At 46.7% G+C, this 27,692-nt stretch overlaps 3 protein-coding genes across 3 annotated transcripts in view; 1 reads left to right on the top strand and 2 right to left on the bottom strand.

The window, feature by feature from the left end:
• PTGES (prostaglandin E synthase) overlaps nt 1–27,692 on the bottom strand; it is a 377,050-nt gene that overhangs the window by 30,932 nt on the left and 318,426 nt on the right. The window lies entirely within an intron of this gene.
• TOR1B (torsin family 1 member B) lies at nt 7,994–14,688 on the top strand. Its single transcript, XM_063316091.1, has 5 exons — nt 7,994–8,189; nt 9,012–9,277; nt 10,509–10,684; nt 11,792–11,919; nt 13,300–14,688. Exons 1-5 carry the CDS (start codon nt 7,994–7,996, stop codon nt 13,539–13,541), a joined length of 1,008 nt encoding a protein of 335 aa, XP_063172161.1. The 3' UTR covers nt 13,542–14,688.
• On the bottom strand, nt 18,175–27,641 carry LOC134506064 (torsin-1A-like). The gene is made up of 5 exons (XM_063316083.1): nt 27,379–27,641; nt 25,010–25,275; nt 22,276–22,451; nt 21,050–21,177; nt 18,175–19,343 (listed from the first exon to the last, which is right to left on the bottom strand). The coding sequence occupies exons 1-5, from the start codon at nt 27,590–27,592 to the stop codon at nt 19,093–19,095; spliced, it is 1,035 nt and encodes a 344-aa protein (XP_063172153.1). The 5' UTR covers nt 27,593–27,641; the 3' UTR covers nt 18,175–19,092.

Consider the following 27,692-nt stretch of genomic DNA (forward strand, 5'->3'; position numbering starts at 1 on the left):
CCCACATGCCAAGAATCTGGAGGTCCCTCCCAAACTTGACAACAAGCATCTCCCAATTTCACTTCTATTAAAATCCCTCGCCCCACCGATACTTCCTGTTTTCAGCCCAGCAGGAAGAACTCACTTCTGGGTCAAGGGACCCCTCTGTTTGATCAAACTGGAGCACGATGATGGTTAAGGTCACTTTCAACCACCGCTGAGCCCCATGGCGCACTCTTGGAGAGTTATAACACCCTAGTCAAGAGTTTCAACAGTGCCTAATCCATCAAAACAGTGCACCCCTGAGGCACCATCAACATTGCTCTAAGCCATGGTTTGACAAAGACTGTGCTAATGCCAAAAAGATCTTACCGCTTCCTGTTCTTCTCATGGTCCATCAAGTCAACCCTGACTCCTGGTGACTTCACGGACAAGTCCACGCAGTTTTCTTGGTAAGTTTTCTTCTTCCAGGCCAGAGAGAGAGGGACTGGCCCAAAGTTACCCAGTTGGCTTTCATGCCTAAGGCAGCACTAGAACCTGGGTCTTCCCTCTCCTAGTCCAGCACCTTCACCACTTGGCTGAGAGGGAGGACGTGGCCCCAAATCAGCCAACTGGCTTTTGTGCCTAAGGCCAATCTAGAACTTGGGTCTCCTGGTTTCTAATCTAGCACCTTGAACTGTTACACCTATAAATCAACTACTGGCATGTAAGAAAAGGGAACCATGAAAGACGACTGGACATGACTCATCCAGGGTTCAGTGATTCAGCCTGATTCAGGCACATCACATGTCCAGGTGGCGCCAAAGAGCTATGGCTTTCTACCCTTGCTGCCCTCTAGTGGTCATTTCTGGTATTGCAGCTCAGATTTATTAAGTCCAGACTTGCTGATCTGCTAAAACAAGCAGCTGGAATCAAACACTCCAACTTTTATTACAAGTCCCCGTTTCCAAAATTGTTGCTGCCCTGGCTCAGCCTGTACAGTCAACTGAAAGTCTTGATTAAGGGGAGGAAGGGGTAGAGAGTAAGAGAGATGATCTTGAGGGAAATATGCAAGAACTGTTACGGAAGCAAAGAGGGCTGAAGCATTCCTTAAGTCTTTGGAGGCAAGACAGTCTTCAGAAGGGACTTGGGCAGACTCCTGCTTCACTGGGATATTGGAGGGAGGGAGGAACACGCAACCAGGTTTGCAAGATTCTATCTCAATGAAGATGGGCTTGTAGGGCTGAGAGAAGGGAAGGAGGAGAGATGTAGGGAAGATCCTACTGCATGTAGCCTTAGTAAGTGGACCTTTGTGGGTTAGAAGTCAGGCAACGCAACCTCTAAAATGTAATTCTTCACCAGCTTGTCTACTTTCTTCTACTGCAGATCTCACTGTAGCAATCAGACACCAGGGTGGAAAAAAGGAACATCTTTGTTTCTTTTAATACAATATTCCCCTTAGTTGCATGGCTCAAGCTGTGTTCAGACAACCTCTGAACCCGGGTACTGATCTTGTCCACTGGGTGTGTGTGTGTTGTACAATGTATAGTCTAACGAGCTAATGAAATGGGCTGGGTTCACCTAATACGCTATACAGGCAGTCCTCGTTTCACGACTGCCTTGTTTAGCAACTATTCACACTTACGACAGTGATGAAGAAGTAACTTTGCGAACAATCCTCCCGTTTATGACCAGAGCTCTGTAAAGCAAAGGAAAGCTGAAGTAAGATTCCAGTTCCGGTTTCACTTAACACCTGAGCTGCTGGTTCCAAGTGAGGTCACTAAACGAGGACTACCTTTACCTCCTGCCCTTCCCCCATCCTAACAAATCTAACATAACCGGGTTTAGCACAATATGAGAATGCTGGGGTGTTTAGCTCTTTACTGAATTGACCCATTTTCTGGGGTCTGTGCTCTTTGGTGACATTAATGAATTAATTAGGATCAATTCATTAGTTTTTATCAATGAATTAATTAGGATTAACTCCTACTAACGGAAGCAAAAACAAATCAGGGGGGGTTTAAGCACTTGCTCATACTGCCACCTGGTGGTGAGAACAAATCATTACAAACTGCATCAACATTGCGCTTCTCACCACCAGGAACAGGGATGGAAAACCTATGACATTTTATCTAGGGATCAAGGGCCAACCCCCTCCCCACCTACCCCCACCCACACCATTACATGAGATTGGAAACCATGGCTTAACAATCCTCAACAATGGCCATGTTGTCTAAGGAATTCTGGGAGTTGAAGTCCAAGCATTTGGAGGGCGCCCAGGTGGAGAAAGGATGTGCCATGCCACAGTATACCTTGTTCAGTTTGGGCTTACATGTGGTGTGAACCCAGAGAGTTTGATCTATGATTGTGGCTTACGGCTAAACACGTTGCATGGATGTGGCCCATCATGGCTCATTCAGTAAACCAGGCATCCGTTAGTAGGATATGTGAATTGGGTCAGAGTCAAGGATCTTCTCAGATCTGAGGAGCACTCCAAATACCAGTTGGAGGTGACGCTCTTCTGTTTGATGTTTCCCCATGAAGAAAATGCTTGAGAACCTTTGCTGGACATATACTTAGCACAATGATCCATCCAAACCCATCTCCAGAAACTGTTCCTAGGAAACAGACCTCTAAGTGGACCCAGAAGTCTTAGTCACTGCTGGATTGAAGCCAATCTCTTGAGAAGATGAAGCCAGGGGACCTTCTTCTTTGCAGCCATTGGCAGCTGAGCCTGAAGAGCGAGAAGTTCCGTTGGAAGAAGGAGACACCCAGCTAGGTTTTGCCTCAGAGAAGTTAGCCAGTTCCAAGGAATTGGGGGACGGTGGCTTGCTGGTCATATCCCAGATTTCCACCAAGGGGGAGCACACAGTCCCTCCCATGGTAGGAAGCTCGATCCAGTAAGATGAGAACCGGTTTACAATAAGAGAGATGCCTTGGAGTTGCCTATGTCCTCAACAGGGTCTATTCCGTTGGTCCAAGTCCCCTTGTTTGGCCTTCCAGAGTGTTGAAACCCATCCTGTGTCCATTCAGGGAGGTTGTCCCTCAAAGACCCCAGATGGTCATGGCTGTCTCCTTCTCAGCTTCTACTTCGCCCAAGACCCAGAGGCCAAATTCACATCTAGTTGGTGGTCTGGGATTCCAGTCAAAGGAATGTTGGATCTATTGCATCAAAACAATGCAAGGAAGCAAGAATAAGTGGGTAGGGCTGCAAGTATCTCCCTCTGAAACCTGATGGCATTAATTGAAGCCACACAGAAAACACCTTCTTGGGAGGAGGAGGAGGAAGAGGAAGAGGAGGAGGATGGTAGCAGGGAGAAAGAAGCAGCAACTATGTTGGACCTACCATCCTCTCCTAGGCTGAAATAAACCTTGTCTCATCCAGCTCCCTCCAGCCCACCTTCAGAAACCATTCTACCTGGTTCATTTAGTGGATGGATAGATGGTTTTCCTCTTTGAAACAGGTCTATCTAGAAACATTCACACAAGACCAGTTGCAAGCATGCTAGCCCCTTAGGCTCAAACTGATAAAACACATCATGGTTTAAGATGCTAAGACCACAGCTGGATTTCTCATGACATGTGGCACTACCAGTCTGCCACACCCGAGATGAGTGGGTTGTGTGAACATGGCAAAACATCCCAATCTTCTGCCATCTTTCTTGTGGGTGGAGTGGGGTTTTGAGCAAGGACATCAACTAGCCTTTCCTAAGATGGTGCCTTCAGAGCTGCTAGACTTCAATACCCAGAATTCTCTGGCCACACCGAGAAACCTGGGCGGTGCAGACTTGAACCCCTGGAAAACCATGGACTGAAGACACCCAGATCTTCTCTTACCTGTTTCCCAAGTGTGTTGCCCTTCCATTAGCGTGCCGACAAGCTGAGCAGTGAGCTTTGCACACCAGCAATGCACTTTTGCATGGCCCAGCACAGCTACATAATTTATTTGCATCTCGGCTTGGATGACACGATCTGGTTCCCAAGAAGCTTCCAGATCATCTTTCCTTGCAACACAGAATGCCACCATCTGGCTAATCCCATTCAAATTAGAAGAATATTTTTCTTTCTTGCCTCGCGTACATACATTTCTAAAAGCCAGATACATTGGACTACAACTCCCATCATCCAGATAGTAATTCACCAGTGTTGACTATCTTTTTTTAAGCCATAACACAAGAGAGCATGTATTAAGGCTGCGAATACTATTCCTAAGTCTACATTCACCCAACATGCTTATGAACTTAGTGGCTGCGTTCAGATATGCTAAACCTGGTTAATGGTTGGCTGTTTTTCCCCTTGGCTTAGCATGATGTGAAGCTCACATATTTAGTTTGGCTAATTGTGCAAATGGAGAAAATAGATTCAAGGATTAAAGGGTTCCACATGCTGTGCAAAGTTAGTTTAGGCCTACATTTACATCCAGCGCTAAGCCATGCTTGTTTAACTGTTGTTTCTTGAAGGCCTGGTAATTAACTGAGCCTCTGCGACTGGCAAAGCCATAAACCATGGTTCGTAAAGAACAATAGCTGCGTTTACACCACCCACTAAGCCCAAAGATGAGAAACCACTTCGGTGGCTTAATGTGTTGTGTGAATCCGTTCATCCCAGGGTCTACAGGAAGGTCTCAGGAAAAGTTTGCAGAATCCAACTTCCAATTTAGGTGCAACTACAAAAGGGTTACTCAGGCCCTAATGACCGTGAATCACACCCCCATCAACTTGCGGCTGGACTAGAGTTGAGACCTGGGCATTATGCAATAGCAAGGGTGGCTATCCAAGGTGCTGAAAGGTCAACTTTGGCAGAAAGGCTGAAGATTTATTTATTTATTTGAGTAACTAATTTTAATCCCGCCTTTATTATTTTCATAAATAACTCAAGGCGGCGAACATGCCTAATACTTCTTCCTCCTCCTATTTTCCCCACAACAGCAACCCTGTGAGGTGGGCTGGGCTGAGAGAGAGGGACAGGCCCACGGTCGCCCAGCCGGCTTTCGTGCCTAAGGCGGGACTAGAACTCTCATACCACGCCTGATTGGCCCTTGGGCTGAGAGAGAGGGACAGGCCCAGGGTCGCCCAGCCGGCTTTCGTGCCTAAGGCGGGACTAGAACTCTCCTACCACACCTGATTGGCCCTTGGGCTGAGAGAGAGCGACTGGCCCACGGTCACCCAGCCGGCTTTCGTGCCTAAGGCGGAACTAGAACTCTCCTACCACGCCTGATTGGCCCTTGGGCTGAGAGAGAGCGACTGGCCCACGGTCACCCAGCCGGCTTTCGTGCCTAAGGCGGGACTAGAACTCTCCTACCACGCCTGATTGGCTCTTGGGCTGAGAGGGAGGGACTGGTCCAAGGTCACCCAGCCGGCTGTCGTGCCTAAGACGGGACTAGAACTCTCCTACCACGCCTGATTGGCCCTTGGGCTGAGAGAGAGGGACTGGGCCAAGGTCGCCCAGCCGGCTTTCATGGCTAAGACATTTGTTGGTTTGGTGAGAGAAATAAAAAACTCAGATTTTGCTAGTTTTCAGTGAAGAACCATGAAAAGGTAGGGTGGCACCAGAGAAGGACAATTTAGAGCAGAAGGGTGCCTCTTCATGGCCTTTCAGCTACCCCCACCCTGCCTTAATTGGTTGGGGAACAGCGGGGCTGAAACCCAAGACAACTGGGGAGCATCAAGTGGATAAAGGTTACTTGAAAATTTCAGTTTTAAGCAGAGGGCACATAATCAATCAATCAATCAATCAATCAATCAATCAATCAATCAGGACTACTCAGCTAACATAACCAGTGGTCCATTGTAATGAGCATCTTTGCTCAATATTGTCTAGATGGGCATAAATTCATCTCCAAAATTCAGAGTTTGCCCAGTGGGGTCAGGTGTGGAAATGCTAGGAGCTAAACCCAACAGTGTGACGTTCATAAGCCATGGATTGCCACTCAGCTTTAAAATCATCTGGTCATTGCCAGACCAAGCGGGGTGGGGTTCCCAAAACCTTTTGCATCTCAGGCTTGCAAATTCCACAAGAAGGGGGCAAATTCTCACCAACATGGAACAGAAATCAAAAGAGGGAGGGGAAAGCATAGGTGGTGGTCACGTCATCTTAAAATGTGTTACTTAAAAAAAACAGTCACACAAAGGCTGGGTTCCCGTAACATGCAAAGCCTTAAACCTGCAGTAACAAAGCCAGGGTCTACAGCAGCCTTTCTCAACTTTTTGACCCTGGAGGAACCCTTGAAATATTTTTCAGGCCTCGGGGAACCCCTGCCCATTCAGGCTCAAATACAGGCCAGAAGTTACAAAATTACTATATCCGTTTCATGGGTAGGCCTGTATGTATGCCTTAACAGTGTTCTGAAACTAAAAATAAAGAAGGAAACTTACCTCTTTAATGTGAAGTTGCCCCAATTTGAAATAATTTTTTAAATAAACCATGATCTCCCAGGGAACCCCTAGTGACCTCTCGCAGAACCTGAGGGTGCCACAGATCCCTGGCTGAGAAACCCTCGTCTACAGTCTACTAGACAGTGGTGCCATAAACTGAAGTTGAAACACAACGGCTGTCTGCACATAATGTGCACCGGCCGAAGAAATCAATAACTTTACGGCTAAATTGTCTGGTCTGCAACATACTCAGGTGATCTCAAGAGTCATCGCAACATGAGATGGGCGGTGAAGAAATATGATCAATCGATCAGTCAGTCAGTCTCTGGGTTCCCACCACATGCTTGCTCATTTCAGACAAACAAGAAAGCATACTTGGTTTTTGCACACTCCGCTCTGTCCCAGCAAATAAACCAGTCAATGGCTTAAGGGGATGGTCTGGTTCACGCGACGTGCTGAGAGCACAGCTGCGTTCCCACATCTGGCTGAAGCTTGAACTTGAGCCGAGTCTTAGTGTGTCATCTAGTCCAAACATGGTTCTTTGGCTCCCTCCCTTGCATTTATCTCAGATTAGCTATTCCCTGCGGTGTAGTATTTCTTTAGGAGCTTTCCAAATCTCCTGTGTGTCCAAGATTAAATCTCTGTTTACTCAGGGCTTCCCCGATGTTTGGTTTGCGTAGGCAGAGTTTACACATGGCGTAAAACAACCGGGGGGGGGGGGAGGAGGGAATCCTGCCCTTTGCACCTTGTTGCTGTGGGGCCACAAGTTGTGCTTCGGCAAACGGGGATTGGAAAGGGAGGGCCCATAGGCAGGAAACAGCAGCAAGGCCTGATGGGAGGTGTAGGCAGAAGAGATGTGGTCGCTTGTTATGTCACACTAAGCCATCATGAATTTTGTTTGACTTTGAACATAGCATGAACCTACCAATCGGTGGCTGATAAGCCCAAAATTAAAGATAAGCTTTTTGTAGGATTCAGTCATTCAACAAACCACGATTCAGCAAACCATGATTCAACAAGCCATGTTTGACTTCAGTGTGAAGGCTTGGGGGAGCGGCATCATACAGCTGGATTCAAACATGGTTAACCAAATAAACCTGCAGCTGCATTCACACATTATGTTAGATTGCTTTTAATCTTTGGTTCCCTTCAGTTGTTAAGGACGTCTTGTGACCCCAGCTATGTTGGCTAGTTTATGGTTCAGTGCGCAGTGCAAACATCGGGGTTAATTTGGCAAGCGGAGTCAGTGCATTGTGTGAGTGTGTAACACTGGTTAACTCAATAACCAGGATAAGGGTGTTGGGGGAACTCAGACACTGTGGCGCCTTCCTCATGCCCCCCCCCAAAAGTTGGCATGGTCCACAAACCCCGACTGAACAATCCTGGCTTAGAACACAGCTCATAGTCCCGGCTTACCAGTCATCGTGGTTTAGAAAGAAGCCAGGATAGGGAAGCGCACATCCGGAGAGCCAGGCGGCAGGCCAGCTCTCCGGCTCCTGCAGCGAGAGGGGGCGGGGCCAGGGTGCAAACCTCCGGGCGGCCACCAGAGGGCGCAGAGCGGCTGCGGGGTTCCGGGCGCCTTCGACCAAGATGGCGGCGGCAGCGCCCTCAAGTGCGGGCGGAAGTGCCGCGGGGCGCGCCGGAAGTCGCCGTCGCGGGCCATGGCGGCCCTGGTGCTGCCGCCGGTGCTGCTGCTGGTGGCGGGGGTCGAGCTGCGGTCGGCGGCTCTGGAGCCGGTCAGCCTCAGCCTGGCCATCGGGGTGGCCTCCGTGCTGACCGGCTACCTCTCCTTGGCCCCCTTCTACTGCGCCCTCCTGGAGTGCTGCCCCGACGACGACTCCCGCCCCGACGCCGCCGGTAACCCTCGCCCTGCCGCTCCCATCATCCCCGGCCGTCTCCCCCCCACGGGTGGGAATGCCAGCCCCGTCCTCCCGCCCCGGGGGTCTCCCCACCAGGCTGCCCTCCGGGTTTGGGGAAATACATCTCCCATCCTCCCCAGCCTTTCTCTGCCCCCGTTTGTCCCCTTAAGTGTGTAGGAGTCCATCTCCCATCCTCCCCAACCAGTCTTCCAGGCAAGCTTTCCCCTGAAATCATGGGAACATACCTCCCATCCTCCCCAGCTGGTCTTCCCCACAAGCTGCCCTCTGGGCTTGGGGGAACACATCTCCCACCCTCCCCCTTCCCAACAGCGGCTTTCAAGTTGTGCCGGATGCAGCTCCCATCATCCCCATTCTGGCCTGGTCGGCGGGGGTCTGCCTGCTGGGATATGGGAACTCAGGCCCAACAAGCCTGGCTTGCAGGGAATCAGGGAAAGGCGGACCTAAAAAGACCCAGAAGTGGATTCCCAGCCTGAAAGCAGACTCTGTGCCTACCCCTGCTTAAACCACGATTGCCTTGAACCATGGATTAAGCTGCTAATGGCTGGGATTGCCCAGTGTGGCTAATAAACCATAGTTAACAAACTGCAATGATGGGATCATTTCTCCCCTCTCAAAATACTTCCCCAAACTGGGAAGAAAACGCACCATGATTTTCTTTGCATGGTTGCTTATGGCCTTCCTCCCTCCGTTCCTTATTCCCATGTCTGTCCTCCCTCCCACGTCTGTCCATCCTTCCTTCCTTCCTCTCATTCCCCCTTCCTTCCTCATTCCCATGTCGTCCCTCCCTCCCTCCCTCCAGCCCTGCAGCTAACCCTGGATGAGAAGCTGTTTGGGCAGCACTTGGCCAAAGAAGTCATCCTGAGAGCCGTGACCAGCTTCATCAACAACCCCAACCCGAAGAAGCCCCTGGCCCTCTCGTTGCACGGCTGGGCCGGGACGGGCAAAAACTTCGTCAGCCAGATCATCGCCGAGAACCTTTACGAAGCCGGGATGAGGAGCAAATTCGTCCACCTTTTCATTTCCACACTGCACTTCCCACACAAGCATCAAGTCCAACTGTACAAGGTGAGAATGAAACCAGATTCACTTCTTGGGGCCTCAGGAGCAGAAAGGGGGCTTGTTGTTTTTGTTGCAAATTACACTCACTTCCAGGCTGGCTTTGTATCCATTTTACAGACTGACAAAGTGAGGCTAAGAGAATATGGGTAGTCCTCAGCTTACAACCATAACTGGGAACGGAACTTCCATCACTAAGCAAGGCAGTCATTAAGTGAGTCACGCCCCATTTCATGACCTTTTTGCCACAGTCGTTAAGCAAATCACATGGTTGTTAAGCAAATCCGGCTTCCCTCATTGACTTCGCTTGTCGGAAGCCGGTGGGGAAGGTCACAAATGGCGATCGCGTGGGCCTGGGATGCTGCAACTGTTGTAAATACATGCCGTTTGCCAAGCACCTGAATTTTGATCACATGACTGCAGGGATGCCGTGATGGTGGTAAGTGTGAGGACCAGGAGCAAGTCACTTTTTTCAGTGCCATCGTAACTTCGAATGGTCACTAAACAAATTGACTTAAGTCAAGGACTACCTTTATTTCCTTGTGTCTGAACCACCCACATAAGCTTGCTTGACCATGTCTCCAAGGAAACGTGTTCTTTGTGTGCTTGATCACTCTGCAGACTCTCAACAAAGGTACTAGAGACTTCACAAATTGTGTCCTGATCAAGCAAAGGGACAAACGTGAAACATAAAAATTTAGGTGGTCAAGAAGGGGGAAGGGTGTTGAGGAAACTCAGAATTTTTTTTCTCCAATGCTGCTGATGCAGAATATATTCCTTAAGATCCTGATTTTGAGAAACGAGCTTCTTTCATTGCATACATACTCAGCTGGCCAATCCCTACATGCGGCCAAAAACAGTTCTTGATACTACCCAAACAGCATCTGAAATCTTTGGGGGTAGAAACCTTTGCCAATTCAGCCTCAATAGGAGCATTTCTGTATTTTCCAATATTTAACTAAATTGACTTCACCGCAGTATCATATGAAAACCAGCGACGGGTGGCTTCACACATTTTCCTATGCCTTAATGTGGTTTATTTTGTTGCAGTTTGTAAGCCACGATTCATGGGGTGATTACCTGCCAACTGGCAGGCTTGCTCTTGTTTATCAACTCCCTGAATTTTTCCCAAGTGACTGGGTTGGGAAATCGAATCTGGAGATTCGACCCGACAGCCTTCATATCGAATTGGGGAGCTGAATCTTTGTACAGCTTTGACTTCTACCCTTCTCGTTTCCAGGACCAGCTGCAGAAATGGATCCGGGGGAACGTTAGCGCTTGTGCGAAGTCCGTCTTCATCTTTGACGAAATGGATAAGTTGCACCCAGGGCTGATTGACGCCATCAAGCCCTTCCTTGATTACTACGAGCAGGTCGACGGCGTGTCGTATCGGAGAGCCATCTTCATTTTCCTCAGGTGCTGGCAGGTTTGAAATTTGAATTTGAAGTTATTCAGTGTTGGCGTTTGTGCAGAGTGCTGGAAAGCATTTGGCCCGAGAGATCAGAAAGAAGACACCAGGCATTTCTACACAAATAAGTGCATTTAAACAAAGCATGGGACATAAACATGGATAGGCAAAGTCTTTAACTACAAAGAAGTATATTTACAAGCTCACACAAACAGCCAAGTGCTGAGCAGGAACAAGAGGCTGCAGACAGGAGCAAGGGAGGAGGTGGCTCTGGCAGAGCTGGCTTATTTAAATGCAAAATTAAGCAAGGAAGTCAGGATGGTTTCGGTTTCCCATATAAGGTCATGTGGACGCAAACCTTGTTAACCAAATGAGGCCTGACCTGTTCACCCTGCTGATACTTAAGAAAACGATCTGTTACCATGGATACCCGGCATTCCTTTGCAGCTAAGGTTCCAGGCAGGAAAAACAAATACCAACACTCAACCGGCAGAAGGAAAAGGGGCGTGGGAAACTTCTCAGAAGGGACCCTCCCTTGTTTTCCAGAGAGCAAAAGGAGAGGAGGGGAGAAATACTCTCAGTCTTGCAAGATTCTGTTAATGCAACCTGACAAAGCTGCTACTCCTGGTTGTCTTTCTTGTCTGGACTACCTCGCAGGGGCTGATTACCAGATTATTAATGCAAACAAGAGTTATTAGCACAGATCCGGTTTGAGGCTGTGATCAGCTGGTGAGAAGAAAGGAGGTTAAATCTCAGAAAATTGGCCCCACTCTGTGGGGCTTCAACAGGATGCTTAAGCAAGGATCTCTACCGTTTTGATAGCCAGGGATCACGCTGTGCAGGCAGGGGTTCAACAGGAGCGGGAATGCATCACCTGTGGGGTTTTCTTCCCCCAGAGGGCTCGGAGGTGGGTTTTTACTCTTAAACTGCAGGAACTCATGCTGCGGACCTTCGGCACAGTATACTGAAATACAGGGTCCGGGCTGTGGGTGGTAAAACGGAATGGGCTGTTCTGGCAGGGAGGCCGTAGGTTGCCGACCTGTGCCTTGAATGATCGTGGGTAGGACTGGACGTGTGAAAGCGCAGGGCCCGTAATGCCGATTCTTCTCTGACAGTAACGCAGGAGGCAACTTAATCATGAAAGTCGCACTCGATTTTTGGAGGAGCGGCCGGCTGAGGGAAGAGATCCGGCTGCAAGATTTGGATGAGGCCTTGTCCTTGGGGGTTTTCAACAACAGGAACAGTGAGTAGTGATCCCTGAAAGTGGAAAAGGGACATTTAGCTCCTCAGTCCTACCCCTGCTCAGGGAGGTCCAAATACAACCTTCCCAGGGGGTAGGCTGTCCAGCCCCTGCTGAATTCATCCAGTGACGGAGTCGGTCATCGGTTCCATTTGCAAACTGCATTTCCTGCTAGGAATTTTATTTCTGAATCTGCCTTCCTGCAAATTAAAATCCATTGTTCTGAGTCCTGCGCTCAGGAATATCAGGTTACCCTATGTTGGATGTTTTCCCATCTCAATTCCCTTGCAAAAAGCAGGTTCTTTAAATACCAAAATACAGGATACTTCTAGGCCAGTGTTCCTCAACCTTAGCAACTTTAAGATGTGTGGACTTCAACTCCCAGAATTCCCCATTCAGGATGGCCATTGCTGAGAATTCTGGGCATTGAAGGATGTCTTCCATACGTGAAGACCCCATCACCCAGAATTCCCAAGCCAGCATGAGTATAACTGAGAATTCTGGGACACAAGGACCCTTCTGATGCTATTATACAGGTAGTCCTTGACTTATGACCATAATTGGGACTGGAACTTCTGTTGCTAAGTGAGGCGGTTGTTAATTGAGTCGCGCCCAATTTTATGGCCTCTTTTGCCATGGTCGTTAAGTGAATCACTGTGGTCGATAAGCAAATCACTGCAGTCATTAAGCAAATCCAGCTTCCCCCATTGGCTTTGGTTGTCGGAAGCCAGCTGGGAAGGTTGCAAATGGTGATCACATGACCCTGGAACACTGCAACTGCCACAAATATGAGCCAAGTGCCTGAATTTTGAGCACTTGATTGCGGGGACACTGCAATGGTCATAAGTGCAAGGACCGGTCACAAGTCACTTTTTCAGCACCGTCGTAACTTTGAACAGTTGAACGAATGGCCGTAAGTCGAGGACTACCTGTAAATACTGCAAAAATATCTGTATATTAATTGGTAGCATTAAAGAGTCTATTTCTGTATCAGACTGCATTTGCAAGTCACTTCCAAGAAAAATGACTTCAGTGCAGCAATAAAAGCAAAGCAGTAGGGAAACAGCCATTAAAAACGGGCCCAAATCATGGGAGGAAGGAAGGCCGGCCAATTGCTGAGAAACTTTCATCCAACATTAACACGGCGGTTGAAGAAAGAAGTTTTCAACAAGTACCTTCTGGAGATAATTGGCGGCACCTCCCAAATTTGTTTGGGGAGAACCTTCCAGGACAAAGCCGCCGCCACCGATACGGCCCCACTGCGAGTACCCACCTAGCAGGAGGTTTTGGCGGTCGTAACAAAACCCGGTTGTTGGGCCCCCTCCTCTCAGCGTCCGTGTCCTCCCAGACCTGCCCACTTTTCTCGTCTCTGCCATTCCGCAGGCGGCCTGTGGCACAGCAGCCTGATCGACCGAAACCTGATCGATTACTTCGTGCCTTTCCTTCCCCTGGAGTACCAGCACGTGAAGATGTGCATCCGGGCAGAAATGATGTCCCGTGGCCACCTGATCGACGAAGATACGGTCTGGAAGGTGGCAAACGAGATGACCTTTTTCTCCACAGATGAGATGGTTTACTCAGACAAAGGGTGCAAAACCGTGCAGACCAAGCTGGACTTCTATTAAGGGCCGCGTGGATGGAGTTCTGTTTTTGGCAGCCCTCGTTTTTAGGGTACTGAAAGTGGGGGAGAAAGTCTTTGCGGCCTTTCCCGCCGACGCACTTTTTTTTCTAGGCAGTCTCTGCACTTTTAAAAATGTTTGGAGAGATTCTTCACAGCCACCGGGGGCTTTAGGGGCACCGTTCCCTTCTCCCCAGGTGTGTGCACTCCCAAAATATTGCTCTGAGCACCTTACACTGTGCTAGACTTCTTAACGCTTGCTAGCGAGGGGTCTGGAAGATGCCGTTCAATCCACTGGCGGAAAACTGAAGACGTCCACTCAATCCCTAACAGCCAGAACGAGCTACACAGACGTCGGAGCCGACACGGTGTGAACTAAAACCACTAAATGTTGTTACAGGAGATCTGTCTTCCCACCCCACCTCCCACCCCCCACAAACCCTTTTTGAGAATTTCCCGTCAGAAAGGTCAAAACCAGAGTGCCTTCTTAGGTGGGTAGCAGTGAGTGTCAGGTGGTAATGATCTTCTGAATTTGGGGTATCGTGCAGCTACTTCCCCACGGATGGAAAAATAGCTCATAAGCCTCTTGAGACGATGGAGGAGGGTGGCAGCTGTGCTTAAGGACCCCATCGACTAAAAACAAAAATTACAAGCTTCTCCTTTATCTAACGATCGTCCTTTTCTCTGGACCAAGTTCCCAGTCCTCCTGAGGTTTATACAAGGGACGATTTTCCTGTGGGTGACTAAAGGGAATCCAGAATTTTCTTCAGCTAGCTGCATCTTCACTGGTCCAGCAATGTTACTTTCTGCAGCCTTGGTTACAGATTCTGCCACCTAAATCAAACAAACTCTGCAAATGCTGGGTGTGCAACCTGCTTAGCCATCTTTCGTCTTTTATAGAAGCAGCTTTAAAGAAATGTATTTTTTTAATGCACGTTTTATATGCAGAATATAAAATTCTAATAATACAAATTAATGCAGCTAGGGAAAAGAATGAGAACTATGATAAATAAAGTGAGTGATGGAGAAGACTGGGGTTGAATCTTCTATTTTTCCAGTTGCTTGTCTGCTACAGCCTTCCTCGACCTGCATCGGGATTCGTTTTCCAAAATTCTCTGCTCCTGGAAGATTTAACCGGTTGGACAGGTAGGAAGTTGGGGAAGGATGTTACAGTATATATATTTTAAAGACTTAACTGTGAGTTACAAAGGAATAAATGGAAATGTGTCCTGCTCTTTGGCCAACTATTTATTCCAAAGTCACAAATGTTTCAGGATGCGTTAAGGGAAGGAGTCAAAATCCAACCAAATTGGAATTTTTTGACTGGGGGAGGAGGGAGGGAGGTGAATTGCCCAAGACAAAAAGTCTAGAGTTCAGCTCACGTTTTCATCCATGGCCAGACGCAGCTGTATGGAAAAAAGCATCGCATTCCTTGTTTGAAGCTTTGAGGTGGAGGGATTCGTTTTCCCACGATCCAGACTGTCTCCTTTGCAGATGTTTTGGCCAAGAATTGAAATGTAAGTTGGGAACCACAGTGGGAATCTTGAGGTTCCTTGTCAAAGTTTCTATGCTCTTCAAAGCTAGAAATAAATTGGAGGAGGAGAGTCGTTAACATACTGAGCATCTAGGAGCATAACGTAAGACAGTGACCGTTTGGCTTGGAAGATTTGGGGGTAGGGAGTTGAGGGGATCCGAGGCTTCAAATAAATTCTCAAGGAATAGCACGTTGACAGTGAATTGAAAACCTCACAGGTGTTATTGTGAATTTGAATTTTGGAAATCTGTCTGAAAAATAGATGAGTGAAATGTCGCTTTTCCTACCGTGACAGTTTTTTCAAGATTTGGGGGATGGACGTGGATCGGATCGGCAAAGGGGTACCCAACGGGTGGGCTGGACCACAGGACACAACAAGCTGGCTAGGGATTATGGAAGCTGTGGTCCGACCCACCCAGAGGTGGTTAGTTGGGAAAGGCTGTTGTGTTCTGCTTTGCCTCTCCGTAAATAAGGTGGGCGGGTTGTTTCAAATGCAGGGGAAGTGTCAGGAAGTACAAGTCACGACTGTGAGAAGCCGCCATAAAAGTCTTTCCCAGTTCCCTGCTCAAAAAGTCACCTTTAAAATGATCGTTCCTTGCAGCTGCCATTAAGTGCCAAGAAGCCTTGCTCAACAATAAATCTAGTTTGTTAGACAGCTTTGAATTTATTGAAAAAGGCATCGGGTTTCTCCCCAAAAGTACCGTATTTGTTGAACACCAACTCAACAGAAGTACGGTTGCTTACCTGGCATACAGGTAGTCCTCACTTAATGACCACAAATGGGACCAGAATTTTAGTTACTAAGCAAATCTGACCCGATTTTACCACCTTTTTTGCAGTGGCTGTTAAGCAAATAATTGTGGGCATTAAGCGAACTGCACAGTCATTAAGCGAATCACACGGTGCCCCATTGATTTTGCTTCCTAGAAGCTGGTTAGGAAGGTTGAAAATGGTGACCACGGGACGCTGCAACCGCCATAAATGCGAACTGGCTGCCAAGCACCCAAACCATGATCACATGACCACAGGGATGCAGCAGTGGTCATAAGCGTGAGGACCAGTTGCAAGTCGGTTTTTTCAGCATTGTCGTAAGTCCAAACCGTCAATAAACGAATGGTTGTTAAGCAGGGATTACCTGTACTTAAAATCACCACTGTTTTATATATTTTTATGTAATGGGTTTACATGGCCACTGCTGTCGGAAACGCAACGCTGGGCAGCTAACGACACAAAAACAATATCAACGGAACGTTAAAAAAAACCCTACAATGGTCACCAAGAATAAGCCCAGGAAACAGCGAGAGAGATCAACATGCTTAGCCATGGATCTCATCCTACAATCACAACCGAGTTTGTAAAACGCGCACATTTATTTGAGACTTTTCCAGGGAGGCCATGGCGGAGAACATGGAGCATCTTGATTGAATACCCTGCTAAACTGTAAGTTGTTATTGGCAAACCACAATAATTAAGTTTCCACAGCCTACTCACACTCAGTCAACTGAGCTTTTCAGTCAGCGATATAAAGGCAAGAAAGCAGTATCTGACACAAACTATTTATTCACAAACTATTTTTTTTTAATAATCCTTCCATTGGTTTAGAAGAAGAGAAAAGGCCATCGATGTAGTAGTATAAAAATGTTATTTCAGGGGGCTAGCATAATATACAGGCAGTCCTCGTTTAGCGACTGCCTTGTTTAGTGACCAGTTGTGACGGTGATGAAAAAGTAAGATCTTCGGAGTCCTCCACCAGATCACCACCACCCAAAGAGACTAGCAGATCTAAGTAAGTTGGACCTTCAAGGAGGTCCGTCAGCATTTTTCACTTTGCAACCAATGCTCACATTTATGACCTTTGCAGCATCTGTCATGTGTTCGCCATTAGTCAGTCAGTACACATCCTGTGTAAAATTGTAAGCCCAGTTGCGGTCATGTGATTTTTCACTTAGCGACCGCTTCACTTAACTGCTGGTCCCAATTGTGGTTGCGAAACGAGGACTACCTGTATCACTAATTGGAGGTATCTCATTATCCTTCTTCAAACCTACTAGGGCATCATAGCAGACAAAGATTGCAACCTTATTGTTCTTCCCTTTTTTTTTTTTTTTTCCAAGTTGCTTAGCTTATTTGGCTGTGGAAAAAAACCCCCAGAATAAATTCAGCTTAACGTTGGAGGCATTTTCTCAGTCTGGTCAAATCATGTGGCGTGAATGCAGACCATCGGCACTTACACCTATTCTCAGCGGGAGTTATAATTTGGCTGTAAGTTAAGTCCCATTCAGTTCGTTACGAGGAACATAGTGCCCAGCACGGAAATGGAATTGCAGACTTAATTTAGCCGTGGGGTTTGCTGAAAGCTTGATAAGCAAAGCTTGACCGTTCGAACATTAAAGAGGTAAGCTGTGGGGCTGGCATGTGGCCCAATGTGCATTTTGTGCGCTCTGTGACACCGCAGTCCTGGTTGGCTGAGTCAATCACGGTGAAATTACGTGCAAAGGAAGACACCAGACACGTTCCTGCTGGAGGAACTTTTAACGTTCCCTGAGGGAGATGCTTTACAACCGTGTTTCTCAACCTCAGCCATTTTAAGACGTGAGGACTTCAACTCCCAGAATTCCCCAGCTAGCCATGCTGGCTGGGGAATTCTGGGAGTTGAAGTCCACACGTCTTAAAATGGCTGAGGTTGAGAAACACTGCTTTACAAGACCACCTGGTCTTTTATGCTTGAAAAGAAAACAAGCGCAGAGGTTTTTAAGGATAACCCAGAAAGGTGGAGTCCTATAAAATCCAAAAATGGAGAGACTTGGGGAAAAAAATTAGGGGGGGGATGTCTTGATTGGCCCCCTCCTTCTCCACTGTAACATACACAGGACAGGGCCAAGATCTTTGGAGTCCTCCACCAGATCACCACCACCCAAAGAGACTAGCAGATCTAAGTAAGTTGGACCTTCAAGGAGGTCCCTGTCAGCATTTTTCACCATGCCACCCTCCAGACAGGGTAGGACAACGACCTGCAGAATTTGCAACCGGTTTGGTTGGTTTTTTTCTTTATTCAGAAAAATACTCCAGTCCCGTTCAACAAACCACTATCAGAGATTAATACCTTCTTGCTAAGGAAAGCTGTTTCACCAAGCCATCTTTATTTGGATGGATAGAGGAAAAGAACATTTCGCGACTGGTTGCCGAGACCCCCCGGCGTCAGAATATTCTCATAAAGGGTGTGTCCTGGGATTAAGGCAACACCACTTGCTTGCTGAATTGGTTCTAACAAGACCTTTCTTAAAGGAACTGCAGGTGATTCTCAGAGAACCTAGAAGGTGTCTGCTGCTCAGCCTGGGCAGGAGTGTCTTATTTTAAAAATACAGAAAATATGCCTCAAATACAGTCAAATCTTGCGCTGCTTGACAATTCCGGCTGTCCTAAACCACTTTCCTGGATTTTTTTCCTTCTTTTTTGGCACCCATGCTGGTCTCATTAAAGAACTCCTGAAAATTTAAAGATTAAGTACCTTTAAGGGGACCCACAGAATCATTTGAAATGGACTTCTGCATTAGCTGTCACCTGCCTCAATATTATTGGAAAATTTCAAGCTAATAATTTGCAGAACGCTTTCTTAAAAAAACATATGGATTCAAAATCATTCCTTCATTTCTTAGGAGTCACAATTGCTTTTAAAAAATTACTTTTCATATCAACCAACTATTATTTAATTAGAAAAACTTTCACTTCCAGATCAGTCCTATATAAGGACTTGGTCCACAAAGTGCTTGTGAAATGGACCGAAATCAGTCATGATTAAAACGGCTTTGCAGCAGATGGACCTATAAACCATTCTCTTACCACACAAACAAGAACAACTTTAGAATCAAGATTGTAGTTCCTTCCCCAATCTCAGTTGAATCATCCTATTTACGTCAATTAAAATCTTAAAAAAAAAAAAGAATCAGAAAAAATGTGATTCAGTTTCTCCAGGTCCTGTAAATAGGTTCATTTGTCCTTCTCTAAAGTTGAGAGCGGAAAATGGTTAGATGTCATAATAGAAATCTAATTTTGTGTGAACTGTCTTGCATCCTTTGTCTGAATAGAGGCGCTCCTCTTTGGGAAAATAGGTCATCTCTTCTGCGATCTGCGTCACCATATAGTCATCCACTGGGTAGCCCCGTGATTTCAGTTCAGCCTTAATGCACATTTTCACATGAGTGATTTCCAAAGGAAAGAATGGGATGAAGTAATCAATGACGTTTCGGTCTATCAGGCTGCTGTGCCAAAAACCACCTGCAAAAGAAAACGGCGTTCTCTTAAACGGGATGCGTTTAAAGGAAAGCAATTATTTGATTCGTGACAAGCATCCTATTTGTGAAATAGGATGCTTGTCAGCCTCAATACGGGGAGCTTTAATCAATGGGGACACACCCATAAGACGGTTCCCCTTTAGGATAACCAACGTTATGCAGAGCACAGAAAAGAAATAAAGAAGGAATTGCAGGTATGGAATAAGAAAAAGGAAATAAACACAGCTAAAATGAGTTTCCATCAACATGATTCATGGTACCTTTGCCATGTGTATGCATGAATAAACTTATACTTAAAACACATACAGGTAGTACTGGCTTAATGACCATTTGTTTAGTGATGGTTCGGACTTACGACGGTGCTGGAGAAACTGACTTGCGACCGGTCCTCGGGCTTGCAACCGTCATAGTGTCTCACAGTCACATGATCATCATTTGTGACCTTCCCAGCCAGCTTCTGGCAAGCAAAATCAACGGGGAACTGCGTGATTTGCTTAACGACCACATGGTGCACTTAATGACCACAGTGATATGCTTAACAGCGGCCACAAAAAGGGTCGTAAAACTGGATTCGCTTAATGAGCAGTTCACTTAGCAACTGAAATTCTGGTCTCAATTCTGGTCGTTAAGCGAGGACTACCTGTAGTCAAAACACACAGAACATGTCCAAGCAGATACTCGCCGATCACCCTTCATTTGTTTTTAGCCCATTTTTCTGGACATTCTCTCATTTCCACCCTTCACGATCCCTAGCAAAGTAATTTTTTCCCCCCTGGATTGCTTTCCTTCAAAAAGTTGCACCGTTTTCCTCCAAACTCAGATCTGGTTCAGAGCTTCATCGGAGCGTAACTTCCGCACTGTCACCAACCTATAGATGTAGCTATGACAGTCTAGATGGCATCAGCTCATCCTTTTGACGTATATATTAGCCCTTTATTCTTAGTAAGCCCTTTTACTTCCTTGCACATTCATTAATTCCCTTCCACAAAATCAGACCACCTTCATTTAGATCTGGGCTTGCTTTTCTGCTTGCCGACATTTTATTACCAAACTAGGGAACAACATCAGGGCGTGTTCTTTTAGCTTCGCAGACATACAACATACCTATTTTGCTTCCCTTTCCTTCATTTGCTATTTCATACCCTCCAGCATTGACTCCTCTTACATTCCAAATCAAAAGCAAAGTCAGTAAGGGGAGCCAGATTCGCTTAACAACCACGCGATTCGCTTAACGACCACAGCGAAAAAGGTCGTAAAGCCGGGCGTGACTCACTTAATGCCCGCCTCGCTTAGCAGTAGAATGTCCAGTCCCAGTTGTGGTTGTAAGACAAGGACTACCTGTAGTCCTGACCTATATGGCGCTGGTTTCTTACTTTGGTCTACCTTATAGGGCTGATAGCGAGGAAACTATCTTTTCTCAGAAACAGCCTTTTCTCAAAAAAACATACCCTCTGTTTTAAGAACTGAAATCCTAGTTTCTCTGAAATCTGTTTGCGCAGCTGGTGAAAGCTTTTGTAGGCAAGTGCTGGAAGTGGACTATAATATAGGCACTTTTTTCACACTTTCTTGATATAAGAGGAAGTTGCTAATACGATAAAGCACCAGCCTGGAACAAGAGATGTCAGCGGGTCTGCGCATGGAACGATACTTCTGGGCAACCGGGCGCCAACGAAAGCATGTGTTACTCACTATTTTTGTTATTAAAGACAGATGTTGACAGTGTCTCCTGCATAATGCTCAGAGGGAGCTCTTCTCTGTTCTTCCCCCTCTTCCAGTAGTCTAAGGCCACTTCTGTTATTTTTTCAGCTCCTGCATTACTGGATAAGGAAGAGATTTCCCATCACTGGTAATTGAGGGAATGAGCGGTTTGTACAGTCCTGCAAAGCAGGGCTGCAAGAAAAAGGGCGCCGGCCACCCGATCTAAGCATTTTGGGCTAGATGTAAAAGAAATCCAGAGAGATTTTTTTTTTTTTTAACACGACGCACCCTCTTGCAGGGGCAACAGGACCGTGGCGTTCTTTGTGTAAGAACCCATAAAGTACGGGGCGCGCACGTCCAGGTTGCCCACAAAAATCAGCACAGGTTTGAGGAGCGCTGCTTACAAAACAAAGCGTGTTTGGGCTGGTTGAATGTAAGCGTTGAAATGTCTAACAATGTTATCGATACGCTACTGAAACCCGTCTTCCTGTTTATCACCTTTAACTGGGCAAAACGGTGCGTCACAGGCCAACCGTTTTTGAAGCAAGGGACCTGAAACGGGCTAACTTAAATGCGTCCAAAATCCAGGACCTGTGTGGAATTGAAATTTGGCAAATGTTACAAAACACTTTATGACACCAAATGATCATAAACCATTCTCTGACATAATACAGAATGTCACAAAACATGTCCTCTGGTCAACTCCTGATGTCTGACTGGGCTATACCGTTCAACATGGGCTACTTTCAAGGCAGAGACATTTCCGAAGGTCTCCCTGGATTTTTTGAGAACTTTTCCAGTACATTAGAAGCTCTGTTGAAGCTGAGGAATCTGGTAAGGGAATCTCTCTGAAACGATGACCCAGCGGGTCACCGGTTGTCTAGTATATATTATGTGGATTGTTGCTTACAAAATGAGCAAATTATGCTTAATTATATGAGCTGCATTCTGAACCGCATATACTAAAGAAACATTAGGGAAAGTTTGGGTGGCTTAAAAAAAAACCCCACTTATTTGCTGAGAAAATACCGTGAGAATGAAACAAATATGTAGAACTGATGCTGACTTGGTGACGCAGAATCAATCAATTGAAAGAGGTTAGGTTTACAAGAACCCGAACCTTTTTAACTAGAGTCCTGAAATCTGGGGAAGTTTCTCTCCAGCAAATTGCATTTTAAAACATTTTTTTGTGGCCCAGCACTGCCACGGGGCCTGACCTGAGGAAGACGAAGATTGCTCTTCGGTATGATACGCCATTGATCTCTTCGTAATGGTCCAGGAACGGCTTGATGGAGTCTATGAGCTTTGCGGGCATTTTATCCATCTCGTCAAATATGAAGATAGACCTTCCGCAGGCACTCACGTTGCCACGAATCCACGTTTGCAATTGGTCCTAAAAGATTAAAAGCAAACATTCCTTTCAGAATTACTGAAAAACCAAGTTTAACAAGTGTGTGTTTGCATATATATATATATATACACATAAATACATATATATGCATACACTATATATATATACACACACACACTTTGTTTTTTCGTTCAGTCGCTTCCGACTCTCCGTGACTTCATGGACCAGCCCACACCAGAGCTTCCTGTCGGTCGTCAACACCCCCAGCTCCCCCAGGGACGAGTCCGTCACCTCTAGAATATCATCCATCCACCTTGCCCTTGGTCGGCCCCTCTTCCTTTTGCCCTCCACTCTCCCTAGCATCAGCATCTCCTCCAGGGTGTCCTGTCTTCTCATTATGTGGCCAAAGTGTTTCAGTTTTGCCTTAAATACCATTCCCTCCAGTGAGCAGTCTGGCTTGATTTCCTGGAGGATGGACTGGTTGGATCTTCTTGCAGTCCAAGGCACTCTCAGAATTTTCCTCCAACACCACAGTTCAAAAGCATCGATCTTCCTTCTCTCAGCCTTCCTTATGGTCCAGCTCTCGCAGCCATATGTTACTACGGGGAACACCATTGCTTTAACCATGCGGGCCTTTGTTGCCAGTGTGATGTCTCTGCTCCTAACTCTTTTATTGAGATTTGTCATTGCTCTTATACACATATATACACAGTATATATAGAGAGAGAGTTGTTTCAACCGATGTAGGCCAGGATGCGTGGGGCGGGGGGCTGGAATTATTCTCAAAGAATATGCTGGGAAAATACTCTGGATGGCATTCTGAAACAGAGATGGCAAGGGATATTCTTATTAATTAATCCTCAGCTTCCTCCCCCTTCAGAAAACAGGAGAATCCTTGAACATTTGCTGAGGAGGAACACTGAATGCCTCCATCTCCTTTGATGTTGCTTCTAATGTGGCTTAAAACATATAAAGAGCAGAGATCAATGATGTGTAATAAAGTAGCTCTGAGGCCTAGAAAGTTCACGGCAATTCACTTTTTCGGTTGCTCTACAATCCCATCCTGGAACAACCCATTCCATTTCCAAACTGCGACTGCTTAGTGTCACCATATTAACCACATAGCCACAATTTTCTAAGCATCGGCATTAAAAATTGGTATGGGTGCTGATTAGCCTTTCAAGAGAGAGGATTTGTCGAAAAGGAAATCACCTGTGCAGAAAAGCAACTGCATTTCATTAATCTTTTTATTTAAAACACCAGATAAATTCTTCTTTAGCCAAAGACAAGAAACACATGACTGGAAACCAGTTGGGGAAGTTAAACTTCACAATCTGAGCAAATGCATAAGACTTTCATAGCAATGGTTTCCTGCACAAGACTTACAAACGTCCAGGGCTCAAAACGGGATGTTATTCTAATAATAATAATAATTATGATGATGATGATGATGCTTAGAAATAATGAATGCTAAGCCCCAGAGAATGCAAGGTTTTGCAACTTAATACTGAGGTTTCCTAAAGCATTAGTTGGGGCTTTCCCTCATCAATGAAGCAAAAGCAATGCTGTATTGGAATTTGCAGGCCTGCAGAGAATCCGATCCATATTCCAGCAAGGAAGCTTTGTGTCCTTCAGAAAATTTGGGAGCTAAAGGCATGCTTAAAAATTCACACTAAAGGTACATAAGCCATCAGCCAATATAGTTAAGACTTCTCATATTAATTCAGTAAGCAATATCAGTAATGAATTGCAGGCAATTATTTGCTAGAGCTACACCGATTTCTATCCTGTTAAGCATCCCATCTCCACCCCTTGAGAATGACTTGGAGCTCATCCCAACTGTCATTCTAGGCTTCACTGGTGCTCAGACTATCCAAAACACATGGTTGAAATGGGCACAGGTAGTCCTCGCTTAACGACCACAACTGGAACCAGAATTTCAGGTGCTAAGTGAAGTCGTTAAGTGAATCAGACCCGATTGTACAATCTTTTTTGCAGTGGTCATTAAGCAAATCACCACAGGTGTTAAGCAAGCCACGTGGTCGTTAAGTGAATCATGCGGTTCCCCATTGATTTTGCTGTTGAAAATGGTGATCACGTGAGCACGGGATGCTGCGACAGTCATAAATGCGAACTGGTTGCCAAGCACCCAAGTCGTGACTGGGGGGATGCTGCAACAGTTGTAAGTGTGAGGACCGGTCGTAAGTCATTTTCCAGCACCGTCGTAAGTCTGAACTGTCACTAAACGAATGGTTGGTAAGTGAGGACTACCTGTGCACCAGAAGCTGCTGAAATTAACTCTGTGTGACAAAGAGAAATCTAACTTGCCTAGATTTTGTGCTTCGTATATACTCTGCCAAAATGCCTGCCATGCCTATCTTTCAGCCTAAAGTTCCCTGGCATGCATAAGGTGAGTTTATACGTTGCCCTCCGTCATAAACCTGGCCTGTTTGGCTTCAGAATGCTGGGCAAACTCATCCCTTGTTGTTTGAAAACAACAGTTTGGAGGCTAAGTCATCCTTATCAATTGGGGAAGGCAGGCTAGCAAGGAGGGCGCTGAGCTTCCTAATAATTCCAAAATGTAATCCGGATCCACTTACCTTGTACTGACCAACGTTCTGCTGATGTGGGAAGTGCAAAGTAGACACAAACTGGTGAACGTATCTGCTCCTGAGCCCTTCTTCATAAATGCTTTCTGCAATCATCTTGCTGACAAAATTTTTGCCGCTCCCGGTCCAGCCGTGCAAGGAGAGGGCGAGGGGTTTCTTCGGATTGGGATTTGACAAAAACCCACCAACAGCTTTTACAACCACCTGGGACACAAGATGTTGTCCAAAAAGCCTTTTATCAAAATTCTTCTTAAGTTCTGCAGGGGTTGGGAGAAGCGACAAATAAGAGCGCTATGCTCTGGTCACGGACATTTGAGCTTGGAATCTGAAGGTCTGTAGAAATATAGGAATGTTCTTATCTACTTTCCAGGTGAAGAACCAAATTCAGGTAGTCCTCAACTTACGACCACAATTAGGATTAGAACTTCTGTCGCTAAGGGAGGCGGTCATTAAGTAAGTCATGCCCAATTTTACGACCTTTTGCCGCGGCCATTAAGCAAATCACCACAGTCATTAGGTGAGTAATGTGGTCATTAAGCAAATCCGGCTTCCCCCATTGATTTTGCTTGTTGGAAGCTGGCTGGGAAGGTTGCAAATGACCCTGGGACACTGCGACCGTCATAACTATATGCCAGTTGCCAAATGCCTGAATTTTGAACACATGACCGTGGGGAACGCTGTGATGGTCGTAAGTGCGAGGACCAGTCATAAGTCACTTTTTTCAGCACTGCTGTAACTTTGGACGGTCACTAAACAAATGGTCATAAGTCGAGGACTACGTACGTTGGTATCTAAAACTGCCAGGTCATCAAGAGGAGGAAAAGACAGTTTGAAGCTCGCAAGAATCGCCCTCTAGAGATTAACAAAGCATAGCCCTCTTGCCTCAAATGACATTCCCAATAGACAGAAATAAGGGCTGCAGATAAGCCCTGCGTAATCTCTTAGACCATCTGATTTGGGGTCATCAATGTCCCCCCCTTTAGTACACACACACCCACCCAGGCTACGTCCCTCATCTTCCATAGAAACCTTTTCTCATAACTGCACGCATACCTTTCATGCTAACATTTATTTCAAGCCGCTAATATTTACTGTCTTCCCTTTTGAATTTATTTACCTAAGCAACACCTAGAATTCATAACCCCCGCACTTCCCTTGACTCTTTGCAGCATTTCCCCATTCTTGCTCTGAAAGGCATGCACCAGATCCTTATTTAATCCCTATTTAAACAGACCTACTCCAGCTTCCCACTAAAAGGTATCTTGGGAAATAAATGAGACAATGCTACTTTTGGTTCACAGAATGACACAATACAGTCCCTTCAACGAAACAAGCCCCCTTCGCTGCTCCTTCAGAAAAAAAGTCACGTTGAATTCCAAACTTACAGATACCCATCATGCTGCAGAACGACGGAGAAATTTATTTAATTATTCATGCGGTCAGTTTATATAGCTGCTTATCTCACGTATGGGACTCTGAGCAGCATACTAAGTTCTAACAAAAGGATACAATAAAATAACCAAACACCTAACAAGGAAAAGCATTAAAAAAATTAAAAACCACTCAGAAAAACTACATAAACCACTATATTTCCCTAGAAATACAGCCAAGAGACAGATTGGTTCTGGTTCATCAGAGGCTAACAGAGAAAGCTACCAAGTTGAGCCCACAACTCAGCTGCACCCCTATCAGTGATTCTCCACCTTGGTCACTTTAAGATGGGTGGACTTCAACTCCCAGAATTCTGCTGGCTGGGGAATTCTGGGAATTGAGGTCTACACATCTTAAAGTGGCCAAGGTGGAGAAATTATTTATCGAAATAATAATTATTATTATCCCCCACACAATAACCCTTAAAAGCCAAGGAAAGTTCTAATTATAATTTAAATTAGACATTAAAATCAATATACTTTCACACATACTTTTCACATGAACGAGCAAGTATGCCCTGTCCCTATATTCGGGGGTGGGGGAGATGGGCCAAGGGCAACCCAGCAGTGCTTGCTGCCTGGCCTGGACTACAACACCCACAATCCCCTGCCACTGATGGGAGTCCAGGTCCCAAAGCCTGGGAGTGGATCAGGGGACCCCCCCAAGGCAGGCTGAGGAAGCTCGGGGGGTGATTTTGGGCCAGTTCTTCCTGCCCAGCCCACCTCGCAGGGCGGTTGTTGTGGGGAATCATGGGCGGCGGAAGAACCACGTGCGCCCCCTAGAGGAGGAAAGGCGGAAGCGCAGGCCGGGAGTAAATGCGACCCTCTGCCCGCCCCTCACTCGGCGTCACCCCGCCCACCTCCCCTGACATCAGAGCGCGCACCCCCACGCCCGCCCCCTCCAAAGCCGTGACGTCACCCCCAGGCTACCTTCCCGGACGAGCGCCACCGGCCTGTCCGCGCAGCACTCGGCGAAGTAGCAGTACACCTTCGGGTAGGAGATGATGCCGGTGAGGGCCGAGGCGGCGGCGCTGGCCAGCGCGAAGCCCACCGTGATGGGGTCCATCGCCTGCGCCGCCGGGCCTAGCTGCCACAGCAGGAAGGCCAGGCCCCAGGCCGCCCTGCGCGCTCGGAGCTGCTTCATCGCCCGCAGCCGGGCGCGGGCCGCCGCCTAGATTACTTCAGCTCCGCGCCTCCACCCGAGCGGCTTCCGGCCCCGCGGACGCCATCTTTGCGCCGGGCAG

This window comes from Candoia aspera, chromosome 16, assembly GCF_035149785.1.
Source record: "Candoia aspera isolate rCanAsp1 chromosome 16, rCanAsp1.hap2, whole genome shotgun sequence".
Lineage (NCBI taxonomy): Eukaryota > Metazoa > Chordata > Lepidosauria > Squamata > Boidae > Candoia > Candoia aspera.